The 19786-nt window shown below is 40.1% G+C and overlaps 1 protein-coding gene across 1 annotated transcript in view; it reads right to left on the bottom strand.

The window, feature by feature from the left end:
- Nucleotides 1-19786, bottom strand: part of LOC126366305 (proton-coupled amino acid transporter-like protein CG1139) — a 40216-nt gene that overhangs the window by 7306 nt on the left and 13124 nt on the right. Inside the window, exons 4-6 of the mRNA XM_050009399.1 lie at nt 10032-10153; nt 7184-7268; nt 1867-2111 (exon numbers count right to left, since the gene is read on the bottom strand). Of these exons, the coding sequence (XP_049865356.1) occupies nt 1867-2111; nt 7184-7268; nt 10032-10153 (452 nt within the window). The remainder of the gene's footprint in view (nt 1-1866; nt 2112-7183; nt 7269-10031; nt 10154-19786) is intronic.

Below are 19786 nucleotides of genomic sequence, written 5' to 3'. Positions count from 1 at the left end.
TTTCTAGTTCCAGTGTGGTTCACCCTTGAGTTCACCACTTTAAGTGGGTCTTGGAATACTAACATGAAGTACAGTTTCCAACTAGTCAAATCAGTTACTTTTCATAAAACGTCATCATCATCATCATCTCCCTAGTATTATGCCGGATTTCACAGGGTACGCTTACCTAACATGAAGATTTGACAGGTCCGGTTTTTTACCGAAGCTCTGCCTGAGTGACCCGCGAAGGGAAAACTAGCCCAATACATGCTAGGTCACATACCTTCTCCTTACGATCTTTTCCTTCAATGCTGAGCATGTGATAATCATTTATGATCCAAACATGAATTCGAAAACTAAGTCTAAAATAATTGGTTTAGGCCTATATGCTGGTTGCCGGCGGGGACGCGGTTGTGTGCAATTGTGTTCCCGTATCCCCGCCACACGGCGGCAAAGAGGAACACCGTTGGGTTTTAGTGGGTATACCGGGTGGCGACACCTGGAGAGTCCCACATAACCACGTCGTCTCCCCGGGCGGCGTGGCATGCGTAACGCATTTCCCAACGTCAAAAAAAAAAGGCCTATATGCTTGCTGGGATTCGAATCTGCGACCTCGGCAAGCGTTCTACCAACTGGGCTAACACGCCTAATCTATAAGGTGACGATACAAAGATTTCATTTTTAAGGGTTGATTTGAGTTGGTTTGGACACGTAGAGCGGATGAAGGATAATAGAATTATGAAAGCAGTATATAAAGCGAAGCTTGAGTAGGGCTGGCAGAGACCTAGAAGGACGTACATAGACCAAATTGGAGATGTCCTTAGAAGAGGTTCAGTACTACCTACTCTGAACTGGCGTGCGGGTATGAAACGATTGATGAATGTGGAGGAAGCAAAAGAAGTGTGTCGGAATCGAAGCAAATGAAATTCCCTTGTCTCTACTTATCCCTGGTGCAAATAGGCGTGAGTTTATGTATATTATGTATAAAGATTTCGTTTCGTCGTCAAAATGGTCGTGGAATTTCCTTTTAGAGCATCGCGTAGATACAGTAGAAACAACTAGACAGGTATTACATAACCTATTTTATTTACATACATACACAAATATATAGGATCATGCCTATTTCCCGTTGAGGTAGGGAGACACTTTAGGAGTTATATAGGTCCCGGGTAAAACCTAGGCCCCTGTATAACCCCTAAACTGGTGACCCCGACGTGATGATGATGCTCCGACTGAAGGCTGATGATGAACGCCTGTTGAGGGTTGATGCGGGGTGATTGATGCTGGTGGCGGATGATGCAGGTGCGACGCAGTTGACTCCGACTCCCAGAAGGTGTAGGTAGGAAGTATCACGTCGGGGTCACCAGTTTGGCGGCAAGGATGTGCTGCCGCCAAAGGATGTTTTCGGGGTACCGAACTGAGCATAGTACCCCGCTAGCCACAAGTTGATAGTGTGACTAGGGATCGACGATCCGTCAGTGTTGTGTTGGAAGTTGTATATATGCGTCTTGCTGTGTAAACTTCGATACCGCGTTTCACGACCGCTTGAAGACTGCATTATTGAATGTGGCGCCATCTGTTGCATGTGAGCGGAACTAGGTGGCCAACTAGTTGGGTTCGCTACAACACCATGGAATACCACTTATTACGATCCTGACACACCGCCTTCGCTTCTTGCACTCTCATTAAGGACTACATACATACTCGCTGGTTTCGAGTACTCCTGACTTGACCTTTCTTTAAAATATTGGCGATCTTTTTTTTTTAATTTATTTATAAACAAAATTACATACATATACATTTTAATACTATCGCCAAACTACAACCGTAGTTTGTTGGCGTCGCGCTCATTCCCTAATTTTGTTTAAGTACCAGGATTTTATTTACCTTAAAAACAACGGCCACTGCGCGACGCTGTTGACGAGCTTCACCTTAGACAAGTCAGGGAGCCCACTGAAGGTGTAGAAGCAAGTGATGCCGAATGTAACGACGAGGCTCAGATTTGCCAGCAAAGAGAACGGCACAAGGAACTTCAGGTGCCGAAGTTGGGTTATCAGAATCAGTGGAAGGAGAAGGAAGCCGCAGTAAGCTTCTACCGGATACTTGGTGTCTGACGCGTAATTGTCGAAGATCTGGAAACAAATTAAGATAATTATTATGATAAATTATATGACCCACAAGTTCAGTACTATAATTGATTGGTTATACAGAGTGTTAGTGACATCGTAACGAATACTGAGGGGGATGATTGAGATCATGATTCTGAGTTAATATCAAGTTGAATTTCCCATCGCAAAATTTATGTCTTTTTTGTGTTCTTAAAATGATTTTCAATTCTTTACTTTTGTGCTGGAACGAAAATTCCACTTGATATCAACTCAGAATTATGAGCTGAATCATCCATTCACACCCCTAACACAAATAGGTATTTCACTGGTTTACAACCCGTTTGAAGTCTGCTTTCAACACTTAAATACAATGTCAATTTTTTAGAAGGATTAGTTTAGATATCTGCCTAAAACGTGTGTTCTATAAATTTTATGCCTGTCCCGTTCGTTTTCAGCGGATAAGAAAATGACAGGTATAGCTTAAAAATAAACTTACATAGTGTCTACTGAAATCAGCACCATTGTGCTTTGTTATTAACTATAACTTGTTAAAAACCTGGTACTTCAGTATTTTGTGAAACTTTACATTTCGAAAAATCAGAAATAACTGACAGTTCCAGAAAACAAAAACATAAAGTTCTTAGAAGTGGGCTGTTAATCAGCTGCAGTTTAGTCGAGAACTTTAGCTTATTAAGTAGTACGAGTGTTAAATGGTGGATGTCTTTGTCCAGCTGTGGGATGATGTGGCCTGATACAGTTTGAAGATGCCAGGATGGATTTGAGTTCTTAGTTGACCATGGATCTCTACAAATATAAAAAAGTCGATGTCCGTGTCCACAATGACGTGTGTTACGACTTGGCCCGGCCACGGCGCCAAAATAGGCCGTGGTAATGTCTCTAAGCTGTACGAATGCGTACTTTTCTGTACTCAAAAGGGGAAAATATGTACCGCAGTATTTCACCAGTTATAGAATATTTTTTGTGGCCGGGCTACAGCGTATGCGACCCAGCCCGGCCACGCCTCCATCTGAACAAAATGGTAACTTTATGATATTATTTTGGTATTGGGCGCTTGTACGCTTCGTGTACCATCGAAAAGAAGCATTTTTTCTTCGAAAATGGTAGTAGTTAATGCATTTATTTTCGTATCAAATTTTATGACATGAAACGCCTGGTATGAATATTAGAGCAAAAATGTAACTCTGTAAAAGGAGTATGACTCGTTTAATTCTTTCTCGCGAATCATACTCGGTTTTTTTATGTCATAAAGGTGGCAAACGAACATAAGGCGTTGTATAAAACTAGTTGCATGTATAGTATGAAGTCGTAACACACCACAATGACGACCTAATAGCGTTTTACTTTAGGGGTTTGATTACCTTGGGGACGTTTTCACGGCAAAATATGAAGAGTAAAACATTCCTTTATTTTGTCTTTCAATTTTAAAAGGCTTTTTTGTAAGAAAGTTCCTAAAATAATTGGTAGTCTATTATAAAAAATATTTTTCTTTGACATATATTTTTTTTCATACTTAGGTACCTACAAATTGGTCGTTGAAGTTAATGGTTTAACAACCACTGATTAACCCAATATAATTATACTTACGTGAAGCGTCATATAAAACAACTCGTTTTACACAGACACTAATAATCATTGACGTTATCGTACACGTGGATCTACGTGTAACGTCTGACGCCATACGAATGAAGACTAAAATAAGACTGAGGGGGTGAGGTAAACCCAGCTCAGCAGCTGGTGGGGAGCGGAGAGTGGCCGTTTTATTCGCAGTATTTTATTCTACACCTCACCTCATCTTACCAATTGATAATAATGATCAAGAGCTTATAAATGTTATGGTCATTATAACTTTTCACAATGTCTTTTAGGTATTTCTGAATTTCTGATTCTAGCCAGTTTTAGGTTATCAACCTAAAAGTCAGTTTTTAAATCAAGTCCAAAATAACTGTTACTAAACGAGGTTTTAAAATCCTATCGCTATATGGACTCCTCTTTATTTAATATTTAATTATATATTGCATTCCATGTAAGTACTTAGTTGGGTGTTACATACACAGGCATAGGAATTTAAACATGGACCCTGGTGGGCATATCAACGTTGAAGGGAAGAGGGGAAGTGCGTATTAGGATTAAAATTTATCATTTAAAAGTACGTCTACGGTGTAATAGCTCAGGAACGGTACTTACTGAAAAATATTGGCGTCCGAAGGACGTAATATACCATCCCGATGACCCGACTACTCTAGTTATATATGTACCTGTCTGTCTGTGTCTGTGGTGTCCGGAAGTAATAAATGTTTCTTTCTTTCTTTCTTATAGCCAATCAGCTCGCGACACCAATCACTTCAGAACCCCGATACCGACCCCACTGGCGGGGTCGACGATTTCCCTCATTCAGCGCTTATCGCTATCGATCCACTAAGGTCGATTAATTCTATCAAAATATTCTTCCTCTCAGACGACGCCCTGAACCAAACTCGCGCCAAACTGGGCACCCTCAGCGGTACCCATTTGTCCGGCCAAGTAGTTAATGCCATCTGCGGCAAATCTATACGTACAATAAGTCACGTCAAAAATAAAGTGTTATAGCTCTTTTTAATTAGCATTATTTTTTATAAATAAATTAGTTATACCTAATAAGCGATGTTTTTCCATAGGTATTTATTTCGTCTCTTTATTTATAATATTACGTTACCTGCCTTCCGCGTCTTTACACGCATGGAAATTAATACCTACTTGTTGGTTTCAGTTATATGTAAGTACTCATTATCCATAATGATGAGTGAAAGATGATATTCATCATTGCATAACTTGGTAATTTAGTAAAAACTGTCAAGCGTGATCGGCTTTAAGTACAGTTTACATGTATACTTTTTATAAGTAGGTAGGGAAAGTAGGGAAACATTGAACAAAATATTTTGGAAAAAATGTAATCTCTTCTTCCGACGTTCCAATATTTTACAGAATAATAGAAATTGTTAATTATAAAAGGACGCGACTCACAAAAACAAGACAATAACATCATTTAAAATTTTCACAAAACAATTACAAAGAAGCAAATCGGATGTTCCTCGAAATGATCAGAAGGTGGTGAACGTCTTGAGATAAAAGGGCCTCACTCAGAACAAGTCCCAAGTTTTTTCTATTTGTTATATTACAAACTCGGTGAGGAGCTCGGTGGCGCAGCCACTCTCTTCATCTCGAGCTCCTCCGTGCTTCGGAAGGCACGTTAAGCCGTTAGTCCCGGCTGCATTAGCAGTCGTTAATAACCATCAATCCGCGCTGGGCCCGCGTGATGGTTTAAGGTCCGATCTCCCTATCCATCCATAGGGAAGGCCTGTGCCCCAGCAGTTTGGCCGTTAATGGGCTGATGATGATGATATTACAAACTGATGACCTTTACTTTTTAGGTAACCTAATAAAAGGTAGGTAGTGCAGCGTAATTTTGCTGCAGCGCAATCTCTTTGCTTATCAAGTATTCTTTTTCTGGCTATTTGGACGTACCTTTATTTGAAAATTGAAATATGAATTTGTGTTTATGGTTTGATTGTTTGTTTCTTGACATTCAAGAGATATTCTTCGTGGCTGACTGTTTATTTTCTTGTATTTTAGCTGGAAAATCTAATTTAATGTTCTGTGTGTGTTTTTAAATGTGCTGATTTGATCGTGTAACGTAAAACCTAATTTCTGGTGATACAATTATAGTATTTTATTTTGCCTGATTAAGGGAAATCCCCTTGGGTTTTGGTTTTTACCCGGAGCTACATCGTGTGCGAAGCTGCTCCATCCCCACGGATCCTGTATATGGTTCGAGTTACGTGTGCGAAGTCGCTACGATCGCTCCGACTCTGCGGTTCCTGTCACTTGCCGCTACCCGTTTCCTGACCCAAAGCTGCATCGCTACGACGGTTCGACTGAATAATTACGGCTGCGAAGAACGAAATTGTTTTTGTATTTCTTTATTTATTTTGCAGAACGTTTTTTCAAGTATTATTAAGTGTCACTCCGTTATTTGTGAATATTTATTTAGGAAGCTTCTTCAAAATTCTTAAAGCCCCGCGCGGCATCGTTTCAGTGTTTGGTATTCCTTTTTGGCATAACCTTTAAAACTTTCGTTGATCAACGGAGGTAGGTGTGGTTCGATACCGTTTTTTTACCTTCCATAATCAATATTCTTTATTTGATGATGATTAATGTTAAATTATAACAATTTACCTTTTTTAGTATTTTCCCATTAAATTTCTTTTCTTTTTAGCGAGTTCTTTTTTATCGCTACAGTAGGTAACAAAAAACGGTAATAAAATATGGGCGTTTACAAACAAACAGCACACGACTAAGGACGCAGTCAACTTGCTGACGACCACGTCGCGACGCTGACGACAACGTCGTCGGCCGAGTGTTGCTGGTGTGTAAGCGCATTATTAACTAATTATATATCTTATCCTAGTATTTTTTTCCCGTCGCCAAAAATACTATTAACAGTGTATGGTTAGAGGGTTAAGCTCACGATCTGGAGATCCGGGTTCGATTCCCGATGGGGACATTGTCGAAATCAGTTTTTGAGACTGCCCTTTGCTTGGTAAGGACTTTGCAGGCTTGGATCACCTGATGGTCCGAAAAAGTAAGATGACTTCGGAGGGCACGTTAAGCCTTTGGTCCCGGCAGTGGAGTGGAGTAGCGTGGTGGATTATGCTCCATACCCCCTCCGTTTGATTGAGGGGAGGCCTGTGCCCAGCAGTGGTATAACAATGAATTTCACGACTATGGTCAAGTCTGTCATATGTCAAATTGGTAATTCGTCAAGTCCTATTTTCGACAAGTTATGATATTTGCCAAACACGCTACTCGTCATCTTAATCAAGTACAGTCATTAGCAATATAAGTAGGTACACTAGTTTATTTTCTTTACATGCGTAATATAATAAATATTTAATATGTAAAGATATTATACCAGTGTAATACTTTCTTCACAACTCATATACGCATAACAAAGTAAAACACACGCATTAATTTCTTGAATTTGTTTCCTGTTTATGGCTGTGTTTCTCGGTTTATTACTGGAAAAACTCTGTACTCACGCTTTTTAGGGAAGATGCGATGAATATAACGTAAACACTGGTACCGCCAAGGCATACGCCCGCCATAGCGTAATCCACAAAATGCCTAAAAACAAAGAAATGGCGACGACTACTTCGCTGAACACCCAAAGTGTGCTCCTGGTGGTAGAACGAGTAAATTCTAATGGTAAAATAAAATGGGTGTTCAGCGGAGCAATCGTCGAAATGGCGACTTTTAAAAGTTCACCCAATTTAACACTATAAATAAGTACCTACTTAATAATAATATTATTGCAAACGGTACGATGCGTAGTAAGAAATCTAAAGTAAAAATACCTTATCATTTTTCCCGAAGATTTGCGCCCGCCATTTTTGCACCTTAGCTTATTTTCCTCACTTTATGTTTGCTTGGAAGAAATCGCTTTAAGCGATAAGGCTGTCATTTGCCACGTACTAGTTAAGTCACTTTTGTAATTATTTGATATTATTTTGATGCAATAAAGTATATTTGAAATTGAATTTGACATTTTAAAAGGATGTTTTTACCTTATTACATTTCATTTCTTATTACCCATGGACCTGTTTGCAATACTAATAATATAAAATACTATAAAGAGAAAGAGAAATAGTCATACAAATACAGGGTGTTAGTGACATCGTAACGAAAACTTTGATCGAGATTATGATTCTGAGCTGGTATCAAGTGAAATTTTCCGTCACAAAGATACCTTTGTGACGGAAATGAAAATAATAAAAAATAACACTAACATTTTCATGAATTTTCCGACAGAATCGTGGTCTGAATCGTCCCCCTCAATATTCGTTACGGTGCGTTGTCACTAATACCCTATTGGTATGGATATCTGTATCTACTTGTTCGGGGTGTAATTGACATCGTAACGAATACTGAGAAGGATAATGAAGCTCATTATTTCGAGTTAACATCAAATGGAATTTTCCATCGCAAAGTATAGACTTGAAAACTAAAAAGAAACGTGAATTTTGCGACAGTTAATTCCACTTGATATTAACTCAGAATCATGGTCTGAATCATTCCTCTTAGTATTCGTTACTATGTCACTAACACCCTGTATGGTATTGTAGGTAAGTATTGTGTTTTAAGCAAAGTGTATTTTTGTATTATTGTATCTTGTATCTTCCTCAACAAGCGAGAAATTCAGAGCCAAGTATGCTCAGGTGGTTAAAAGGCAAATGTAATCGTATCCTCAATCAGGCGGAAGTACGCGTGACGGGGTTCTCGTTACTTCTGTGGAGCTGTATTCGAGTACTATGATTATATAAATAAATAAATTGTCTTTATTGCATAAATATCATAGTTCTATACAGAGTTTCAAATAATTAATAATTCATATAATTATCGTTCTTAATACTATAAGATCATTAATCATCAATATTTATAAAATTAAGTAGCTTTGTCCAATGCGCAATTAACCCCACGCAGTATGTACAAACGGCCGCGACTAACTTGATACAAGACATAAAAATCGCGTTCCTAAATATATTTACTTATTACAAATATATTTATATACTTAGTTTAAAATGATTTATGGATTAATACCTGACTTCTACTACTAAATCGATTTAACACGTTCGCATAGGCATCCTAATTTGTCCCTACTATAATCTAACACAGTTTCTTTATACTAATTAGAGGACGATAATACGTCACATACGTCATCACCGTACCGTCGTGACACGTTATCGTGTATACACGTTGCGCCCACAAATTTAAAGTATCCCTGTATAGTAGAACAACGTAATAACACGTCAGGATGTGTCACGAAATATGGCTGACTATCCTATGCATTACGTAGCAACGCCGACGTGAAATTACGTGGCGCGTGTAAGTGATCTACCTGTTAATGTGTGAGTGACGTGTAATAAAAGTGTAAAAAAATGATAACCAGTGGCAGTAGTCTGAGATTTTAATACGATGTGGCGCAATGACTTAGTTATACTTCGACCTATATTATGATTATGGATTACATTTAATGTTATATGCAAATTTAACGTTCTTAAACGTTCTGCGTTATAACTGACATTTTTAACTGAATGACGTGATGAGCCAATGTTCCATGTCACATAGACTGATTTTCGACGTCTATAAATGTATTTATTAGAGAATTAAGTACCTCTTAAAGATTTTATTTTATTTCTACTCTCCAATCTTATAACCAGTTGAGAACTTGTGTTAGGTATTATAGCTGAGGACAAGAAATTATTTTTTTATTAACGACTAGCTTTTGCCCGCGACTCCGTCCGCGTGGCGTGTTATAAAAGAAAGATCTTTGTGTGTGTGGGAGAAAGGTTAAAAAATGCTTAATTTTATTATTTTTAAATGAGGTTACAGTATAAGTAGCTCAGTTAAATAATGAATTGTTATTAATTTCTAGATTATTAGTTTATGATTTGGTTTGATATTTTAGGAAAATATGATCATTAACGATATAGACGTCGTATCAACAGTGGTTGAAAAGTGTCTTTGACTACAAATTGAATGATTTTATAGGTCAATTGAAATACCCAAAATGAAATTCTATTTCATCTTGGACAATTCAATGCATTGAGCCGAAACGGACGATTTCCGTTGGGGTCAATTTAGGAAATTAACTTAGTAACTCCATTACCATAACCCCTCGAGATGGATAAGGGGTTGTTTTTTTATTGTGACTTATGATTGATTTCCCGCAAAGGCCGGAAGACAAACATACATAAACTCAAGCCCGTAATCCCTTATGAGACGGACAGAGATAACCTGCAGCCACTATTGATACTTGGTTGGAAGATAAGGACAGACAACGCCACACTGCCAGTGGTTGAAAGAGACGAAGGAAAATGCATAACTGACCTTACAAATGTGGAATATGGTCTGGTTCTTTTCGGCCCATTTTTAAATACTCTTTCACACGTGGTAGTGTAACTAAGTGAAGCTACATGGCATTCCTTGCAAATATCTCTTGACGTTGTAACCTGTAAATAAAAAAAAATATTCCAGATACAAACATTGCGAGGCATGTGCTCCACACGCCATGCGACGCACGCTTGACGGCCTGTGTACCTTCGTATTCGTAGCGAAGCGTGTGCTACGCATGTAAAACATATCGTAACGCATGCGGAACGGACTACGGCGTGCGGGTGTGGACCACATGCCTCGCAATGTGTGTATCCGCTTATAGAGATACGATTGTCGATTGTTGTGATTGGTTGTTGTTGTTGTTGATTGTCGTTGTAGTTATTCTATTCTATTCTATTGTTCTGTTACGGATTTCAAGCGGTGAGCTGATGAGTCTCTTTCCTGGACTGAGGGTAAATAAAGAGACATAAAATTCGTTCAGCTAATAAGAATCGTAATTTGTCGTAAGTCGATTAAATTATTATGGCTTCTCCTCTCTATCATGTGGACTTTCTAATGGTTAGGTTAGGTCACATTGTAAAGCGCGGTTGTAAAGCGGTTCTTTTGCAGTTGGCTTGCAGCCGGTTTGAAGTAAGTTATGGCTGCCCACCACACAAATGGTTGATTAGGTAAAAAAAAACGCCCAGTAAAAATAAAAATATCTCTTTCTCGAATCCCAATTACTGTTTCATACATACATACATAATCTCATACATAATCTCATACATAATCTCATACATAATCTGCTTATGCAGAGACTATGGAATTCAATTTATTTCGATCCTGATACACTTCTATTGCTTCCTTCACATTCATCAATCGTTTCATACACGCACGCCGGTTGCAATGTTTCATTGTTTATATATATTTTTTTTTTTTTTTTTTTTTTTTTTTTTTTTTTTTTTTTTTTTTTTTTACTAGTGAGTCAGTCTAAAATACCGCCCCCTCTCGTACCCGGTTCAAAGGTGCCCATTATACTGGCCGCGTTACCGCGCACTATTGCCAAGGAAACCTGTTGAACCAGGAACGAGCTGGCGCGGGGGTCACTACCGCGGTCCCTCAAGCGCCTCCCCAAAACACGAATAAAATCCTTGGCCGCCGAGCACCACACACCCGAAGTCTCGACGGCAAAAGGGACAAAATCGTGGGTCCGCGTTAAGTCCCCGTATTTCGCCAGCTTTTGGCTAGCAGCCCACTCGGCAGCTGCCCCTGCGGTTCGAGTAGTACGGGGCAGGTGCGTTGCTGCAAACGTGCAAGCACAGGTGGCGTCCCACAATAAAGCGCGCCCCCTCTCCCAGGGTATGAGCGTGAGCCCATCAGGCCTCTTACCGTCTGTACGGCTTAGACCCGGCGGTTCCAACTTGCACGGCACGTCGATCGACGCCAGTGCACGGCGGATGACATCATTCAGCGCATGATGCCGGGGGTGTCTTCCCGCGCACTTTAGGCAAGCGAGGCCGTGCCGCCCATCAGAGCCAACCGGCTTACCACAGCGGCATGTATGTGGCTCACACATTCTACACCCCAGCCGAAGGGCAACTCCTATCCTCAGGGTGTTATCGTCCAAGAGCGTGCCCACGTGCGGCGAAGGCAGGGCGTGAAGCCAAGCTCCGGACTCGGGACAGAGGGCCGCACGCAATCTGGCCAAGTCCGCCCCTGACGACAACTCCATAAGGTCCGCAACAGCTGATTTGGCCCAAAGGTCGTCCCAGTTCCTCTGATACTGAGGCTTTTCGGGGGACGTGGTATTAGGGCAAAGCGCATTCCATGCTGATTGGGCTTCGTCCGCAAACGGGATCCTGAAACTGTCACCCTCGAAAAAGATAATATTAGTGACAAGTTCCAGTGAGCCGTTTGCCGAAGCCAAGAAAGCAGACACCCCGATATCCTGCACTCGCCTCACCCCTAAACCTCCATGACGAACCGGAAGACCAGCCTGCCTCCACTCCCGTTCCCCCAGGCTAATGTTAATAATATCTTCCAGAGAGCACCTGAGAACTTCGTCTATGTCGGCAACCTCTTGAGGAAATAACCAAGTAGGACTGGTTCTTATTAAGTAGGTGAGCTTTGGAAGAGAGAGGCTACCCCTGAGAAGAACCAGGGCAACGTGAGCTGACAGGTGCTTTAGCTCCGCGTGTCCCCTGAGCAGCAATTCTTTTTTTTCTCGGAGCGCGGCGGAAACCGCGTCGGGGAAGATTGGCGCTCCTAAAAGCATAAAATTGTCTTTAGTGACGACCCTTAGGCCAGGAATCAGGTCTTTAAAAGTTGCCAAACCAGCCATCGCCTCGGGCCCGCACGGGAAAATCTCGCATTTTGCGGTATTAACCTTGAGACCCATCTCCCCAAGAGCCGGAAACAGGCGATGAATGTCCCGCGCGACTACATCTTGCGGGCCGCCGATAGTACCATCGTCCAAATACCAAATGTTTAAAGGCGACTTCAGGGATTCAACAGCCTTATGAATCGCTAGGCTAAAAATAAGAGGTCCCAACGGGTCACCCTGCTGGGCACCAACCTGCGATTCGATGGAAGAGTCGTCGAAAAAAAGTTTGGACGCCTTTGCATAGCACTGGTACACAAACGGGTACACCGACGGGATCAGGTCTTTCACCTGTGCGAGAACGGTATCCCTCTCAACGCTGTTAAAGGCATTGCAAACATCTAACTTAACAATGACCTTTCCGGAGTTACCCACGTTCATCGCAAAGGCCCGAGTGGCGTGAATAGCCGCCTCACACCCCAGTGCTGTCCCGAAGCCCAATTGATGGGGCCGGAGGAGAGCAGCCATCCGGTCCTTCACTGCACGACAACCGAGTTTGGCTACTAAACGTCTAAAAGTGTTTCCCACAGCTATAGGTCGGATCCCACCATCCTTCTTAGCGAGTGCAAAGAGCGAAGCCCCATAAATATACGGGCACACCTCCGGGTTCACCGCGCCCCGCAACATAAAATTACAAAGGCATGTGATCGACTCCAGGAGACGAAACCCATTGTCGCCGGCTGACGGCGAGATCAACTCCTTTAAGTGCTGCGGCCGCAACCCATCCAAACCGGAAGCGGAACTATTATAAAAAGATCCGATGGGTATAATTTTGTTTATATTATGTCTGTCTGTCTATACTTCGACCTATGTTATGATTATGGATTATATTTCATGTTATATGCTTCAACACGTCTTAACATCAAATAGTATTAGAATAAAGACGTTTTATAGATTAAATTGTTTGACCTCGGTGAAGCCATGGTAGCCCAGTTGGTAGAACGCTTGCCTTTCAATTTGAGGTCGCAGGTTCGAATCAAACACAGGCCTAAACAGATAATTATCGAATTTGTTTTCGAATTCATGTTTGAATCATATGATTATCATGTGGTCAGCGGTGAAGGAAAACATCGTGAGGAAACCCACATTCCCGAGAAATGCATTTACGAAGGTATGTGACCTAACCTGTATTGGGCTAGGTTTCCCGTCGCGTGTTGGAAGGTCAGACAGGCAGTCGCTTCTGTAAAAATCCGGACCTGTCAAATTTTCAGGTTAGGTAAGCGGACCCTGTATTATTATTATTGCGTATGGCAGACAAATATTCTGCTTGGATCAAATATCCAGCTTAAGCTCCCTTAACCAAGTCTCTGCTGCATCCGTCACACAATGCAGCTCGTCTATACCACCTGGGAACCGGTGCAGAGGGCACTCGTTCACTATGTGAGATATGGTTTGGTCCGGGTGACCACATTCACAGTATGGTGACTCCTTCAAGCCCCATTTACATAGGTGATGGTTTGACTTTCCATAGTCGGTCCTACACCGGTTCAGTCGTGTCCAGATTTTTCGCTTGCGAGTCAAAGCCAGGGACCCTCCGCGAGGGATGCGGACCCTGTGAAAAACGGGATAATGCTAGGGGGATGGCCCCGAACTTGCACCTATGAGTTATTAATCTAGCTTAAGTGCAGTTTTCACTAACGCAGTTGGCTATATCATTATATACGGCTCACCATCTATCATGTTGGTCTAACAAGAAAGCTGAGATGTGGGTTCTTAGTCCATCTTGCGATGAGTGTACCTCTGACTACCCCAATTCGGGTATAGTCGTGAGTTTATGTTGTTGTTGGTGTTATATCAAAGTTTCAAATGTCTATAATAACAGAATCGTTAGCGTTTACGATTTGTTTTTCAGGCGTAAATTGGAATCCACGAGTAAACTTTATTACCTTATAAATTATTGTCAGATTTTATAACCATTTAGTGTAGTAATACCCTTGGGTATTACGGGACCTTTAATATCCATTTTGATGTTATAATTTTGTTGAACAGGACAAATGTTTTCGTTCCGACAACGACGTAGTCAATTCAATCAATTTATTTGGAACCGCCTGTACACAATTGTATTATCCTATACGTAGGGAACAGCCTCGGTGGTCTAGTGGTTAGAGCGATGGGCTCACGATCTGGAAGTCCGCGGTTCGATTCCCGATGAGGACATTGTCAAAATCACTTTGTGAGACTGCCCTTTGTTTGGTAAGGACATGTAGGCTTAAATCACCTGATTGTCCGAAAAAGTAAGATGATTCCGTGCTTCGGAAGGCACGCCAAGCCGTTGGTACCAACCCGCAGTGGAGCAGCGTGTTGGAGTATGCTCCATGCCCCCTTCGGTTAATTGAGTGGAGGCCTGTTTTTCTATACGTGAAGTTGCCAAGAAATCGGTATTTTAGCAAAAAGGCCACTTTATATACCTTATATGTGTTTCTTTTGTAAAAAATAAAGAGTTATTGTATTTCAGTTAAGGAATGGAAACGCAATAAGCAAGTATTTGGTTAGAAGGGCGGTAAAGCGATATGACAGACAGAACAGACAGGTCGACTTAATTCACTTCCGGGTTCGAGCGGGTAAATCGGTAGATATTTAGAAAAAAATGGTAGAAGGGAGATGTTTTACATATACCAACAAGGCAACATATCTTTTCCTTGTCGTGTCAACAGCAAATTTCAAACTAAATGGTATGGGCCTAAAATATCGCTACGAATAAACAGGATGTTAGTGACATCGTAACGGATACTTTGTGGAATGAGAGACCATGTTTCTGAGTCGATATCAATATCGGAATTTTCCGTCAAAAAAGTAAAAAATAAAGTACATTTTTGGATATTCAATACATACACACATAAACTCGTACCGGGGTAAGCACAGGTTCTGGGATTCCATTTACTTCGATCCTGACTCAATTCTCTTGCTACCTCAACATTCATCAATCGTTTCATATAAACCGACCGGCAAATGTATGAACACATTCAGTACGTAATAAGTTCATACAAAAAAATATAATAAAAGTATTTCGATAGTGTAGCCATATTGTTAACTTCTTCTTTTATCGTGTGAGTTATGAGGTGGATTACCCACCCCATCAACCCTGGTGTCAGGGTTATTACCTATTGAGCCGCCACAGGCCCTTGACATAGCTCATGTAACGACTACGTACTTACATTGTAACACGTTTTTTTTTACACTTCCCACTTGGCTGTATGGCATACAGGTGTGTGCCTACGCGCCGGGAAAAAGTTATGTTCGTTTGACATTTCGTTTACGCGATGACGATGGCAATTTAGTCCCGTCGCGATTATTTCTTTAAAGTGGTGTATAAGCCACATATATTATGATGGAAGGATGGTGAAGTCTTCTGGTGAGTGTTTAGATGGTTATTATCGTGGAACGTTGGCAATTATGAGCTACATATGTTCATGACAATGACCTAACCTCACGTTCTTTCTTTCAGTATAAAAACAATGGTTTAGTCCATCGACTAGGGGGAATGCTGTTATAATATCGTCCCACGTGATGTGGTGAGTGTTTTTACCTTTAATTCCGCGTCGTAACGGGGTTGACAGAGCTGTAACATGTCATTTTGTTACAGGGGTCAAAGTCCACCGGCCGAGTCCAGTGTTAAAGTTCTACTAGAATGATCAACTGTAAAGACTAACTTCAAAAATCAACTTCAAGGTCTTCCTTCAGGGTCTAGCTCCCCAGCCATGACTACCATTTGTGTTCATTATCTACTTTTACCGTCAGGGTCAGTTCCTGCTGCGGTCATGAATGTACATAATTCCAGTTTGGTGTTAAAATCTCTGGATAACATCTAGATATCTCTTCTTCATGATTAATTTAACTTATTATGGATAGTGCCATTCTCTCAATGCGTTATTCAACTAATACATGGAGTATTTATCCTCAATACATACTCCATGCCTTATGTCAGGACCTGCCGTCCTGACACTTTACTTATCCTCAGAGGGATAAAACCTAGTTGTTTAGGTATAATACTAAGTTAAGATACCATGTTATAGTAATAGATTTATTTCTTAATTTACATTAGGATGGTTTGTAACCGACTGACTTCATATTGTTTTATTGTGAAATTGTTGAATCAATTATACCTTTGTTAAAAGTGAAATCTTTATTATTTCCAACACCTTGGCTTTGTTTGCAATAGGAGGGGATCTTCTACACGGCGCCCAACATTTTAATCTTATTCTCCCCCTCTTCTCTGAGTTCGGTGCCTCATTCCACGCCCTGGGAAACTAATATCTCATTATAAGACAACATCTATAGGGGCAACTCACCCCAACATTAATTGTACTACAGTAAGCGCCCAACGTTTGGCTCAGAAAAGCAAGGTTGGAAATTAGTAGGTATTTCACTTTCTTTGTTCTTTGTAACATAACCTAGTTATAAGCACATGGTGTAACTTTATAGCAAATAGGGTGTGTTTTCTTTTAATAGGTACACATTTATGACTTTTCTTTTCTATTTATAAGTAGGTATGGAAACTTGAAATTTAGCATATCTCCAGTTGTTGTTGCATAGGGACATAGTGATAATTTTATTGACAGGACCATAGTATCTCTCAGATTTCTTTTTCTTATTTTAAGCTGAGTTAGTTTACATAGGGCCATAGTCATATACTTTTAATATCACATAGGACTATAGTGACACAATTCCTTTTTCTAGTAATTTATACAATTATAAACATAGTGACTCAGAGCACATAGAAGTTCTTACATAGACATAGTAATAGACTGTGGGTTTCTAACTTATTTTATTTGTTAGTGGTTACATAGGAACATAGTATTCATAAATTTGATACGTAGGACCATAGTAGCATGTAGATAAGTACCCTATAGGGGTGTTACTTATAATTTTTTTCTTCATTACATTTTGTTAGTACTTAGAGTTCTATAACTGTATTCACATACATTAGTGACATAACCATATTTCTTCTTCACTTATCTGGTATACTGTTCTTACTTTGTTTACTCAGAATGGCAGAATTCAATGCTAATATTAACTTCTTGTTGAAAGATGAACTTATTCATGAACTTTCTATTCGGAATCTAAAGGTTGACCGGGATAATACTGTTGAGCAATTACGAAAATTATTTCGACAAACTTGTAAACAAGCCCGTCGCGGCAGTATAGTTGTACCATCTGAGGGTTTTGAGTGTGATCTTGATGATGAACATAAAACTTTAACATCAAAAATAAATGAAATCATCTCTTGTTTATCGAGTCCTGACAAATCTCCTTCGGCCCATCAGCGTATTCTAGGCCGTGCTCAGTATTTGCTTTTGCGGTTGTCTCGCATAGAACGTCCGGCCGATGACCTTGAAAAATTGAAAACTTCTTTATTGTTATCATTGGCCAATAATGATATCACTTCCGATTCATCTTCAGATTCCGAGCATGAATTAAACCGTCCGTCGTGTATTAACAAATATAAAACTATTATTTCTCATGAAAAGAAATATAACCTCAACTCTTTGAATTTGAAATTTAAGGGTGATTCCTGTGTTCGCGCTTTCCTGGCTCGTTTGGAGGAGCTGTGTTCGGCACGGAACATTCTTGTTGATGATATTTACACTGGTTTTACTGACTTGGTGGATGGTCCCGCTTTATGCTGGTACCGCGCCAATAAATGTCGTTTTTCTAACTATAGTGAACTGGTTTCTGCTTTGAAATCAGATTTTGATTTACCTGACTACGACTTTCGTCTTCTTGAAGAGATTCGTTCGCGAACACAAGCGAAAGATGAATCCATTGTCATATATTTGTCCATCATACTAGGTATGATGTCTCGTTTGAGTAAAGAGCTTTCTGAGAGCGATAAACTCGACATCATCTTGCGGAATATTCGTCCTGAATATAGTAGGGAAATTCGGATGATTGATGTCACTACCATCCAACAATTACAACAGATAGGTAAACGTTTGGAATTGACGAAACATAGGATTGACAACTTTATAGAACCCAATTTCTCTAAAGATTCCGTAGCTCCGGATTTCAACTTTAAATGCAAACCTAAATCCTCTAGGGATTTTTCTAAAAACATTCCTGTCGCTTCTGTTAAACGTTCTTCGACCTGCTTTCGCTGTGGTGGAACAAATCATTCCACAAATCGGTGTAATGCATCTAAGGAAGTAGTTTGTTTTAAGTGTGGTAAGAAAGGGGTAAAGACTCCTCTTTGCCCAAATTGTAATCCTCATTCTAATTCAAAAAACTAGATTGCTTAGTCTCTTTGGGATCTGAATCCTACAGGGAGGCGATATTTAATCCTAATTCTAAAGACTTTCGCCCTTATTTAACTGTTAAAGTCTATGGTATTAAAATTTCTGGTTTACTCGACTGTGGAGCCGCTTGTTCTATTTTAGGAAACAATGCTCATAAATTCTTTAAAAATCTTGGTATCCCATTGCGTAATTTAAAGTTCCCTGTATTTTTGAAAGTGGCGAGTGGTCACGAATACATTTGCCAATTTTACATGGATATTCCTATTGAATATAACAATGAGGTTAAGCTCATTCAATTTTACATTCAACCCGAAATTAAACTTCCATTACATTTCGGAATTAATTTCTGGAAATCATTTAATTTAGCCCCAGAAGTTCTGGCGTGTCTACCTGCAATAGAGCCTGTCGATTTATACAATGTAGCAAGTGTCAAAGAAAATGGCTTGCGCAATTTAGATTCTCTTTCGGATTTTCAAAAACAAGAAATTGATAATGTTAAACAACTTTTCTCTAATATTGATTCAGAGTTAGTCGGCCTTGGTCGTACTCATTTAATAGAGCATGTTATAGAAACAGGTGATGCGAAACCTATCAAACAAAAATATTATCGTATTAGTCCTGAAAAACTTAAACTTCTAGACGGCGAGTTAAACCGAATGCTCCAACATGATATTGTTGAACCATCTTTCTCTCCTTGGAATTCTCCCGTAACCATGGTACCTAAAGCCAATGGTGATATTCGTCTGTGTTTAGATAGTAGAAGGTTAAATTCAGTGTCAAAACCTGATGCCTATCCACTGCCAGATATTAATTATATTATGGACAATCTTCGCGATGCTAAATACTTAACTTCTCTTGACTTGAGTGCTGCGTATCATCAGATTCCTCTCTCTACCTCTTCGAAAGAGAAAACTGCTTTCACGGTTCCTGGCCGTGGGCTATTTCATTACAAGGTCATGTGTTTTGGTCTTGTAGGAGCCTCCGCTACCATGCAAAGGCTAATGGATAATCTTTTCTCCTCTCAATTTGATAACAAAGTGTTTTGTTTCATTGACGACATCATTATCTGTACCAGTTCTTTTGAAGAACACGTGAAAATTCTAAAAGCGGTTTATGAAAAACTAAGATTCGCTAATCTCACTATTAACATGAAAAAG

The sequence above is a fragment of the Pectinophora gossypiella genome, chromosome 4 (genome assembly GCF_024362695.1).
Source record: "Pectinophora gossypiella chromosome 4, ilPecGoss1.1, whole genome shotgun sequence".
NCBI lineage: Eukaryota > Metazoa > Arthropoda > Insecta > Lepidoptera > Gelechiidae > Pectinophora > Pectinophora gossypiella.
This window is presented reverse-complemented; position numbering and strand designations above follow the sequence as displayed.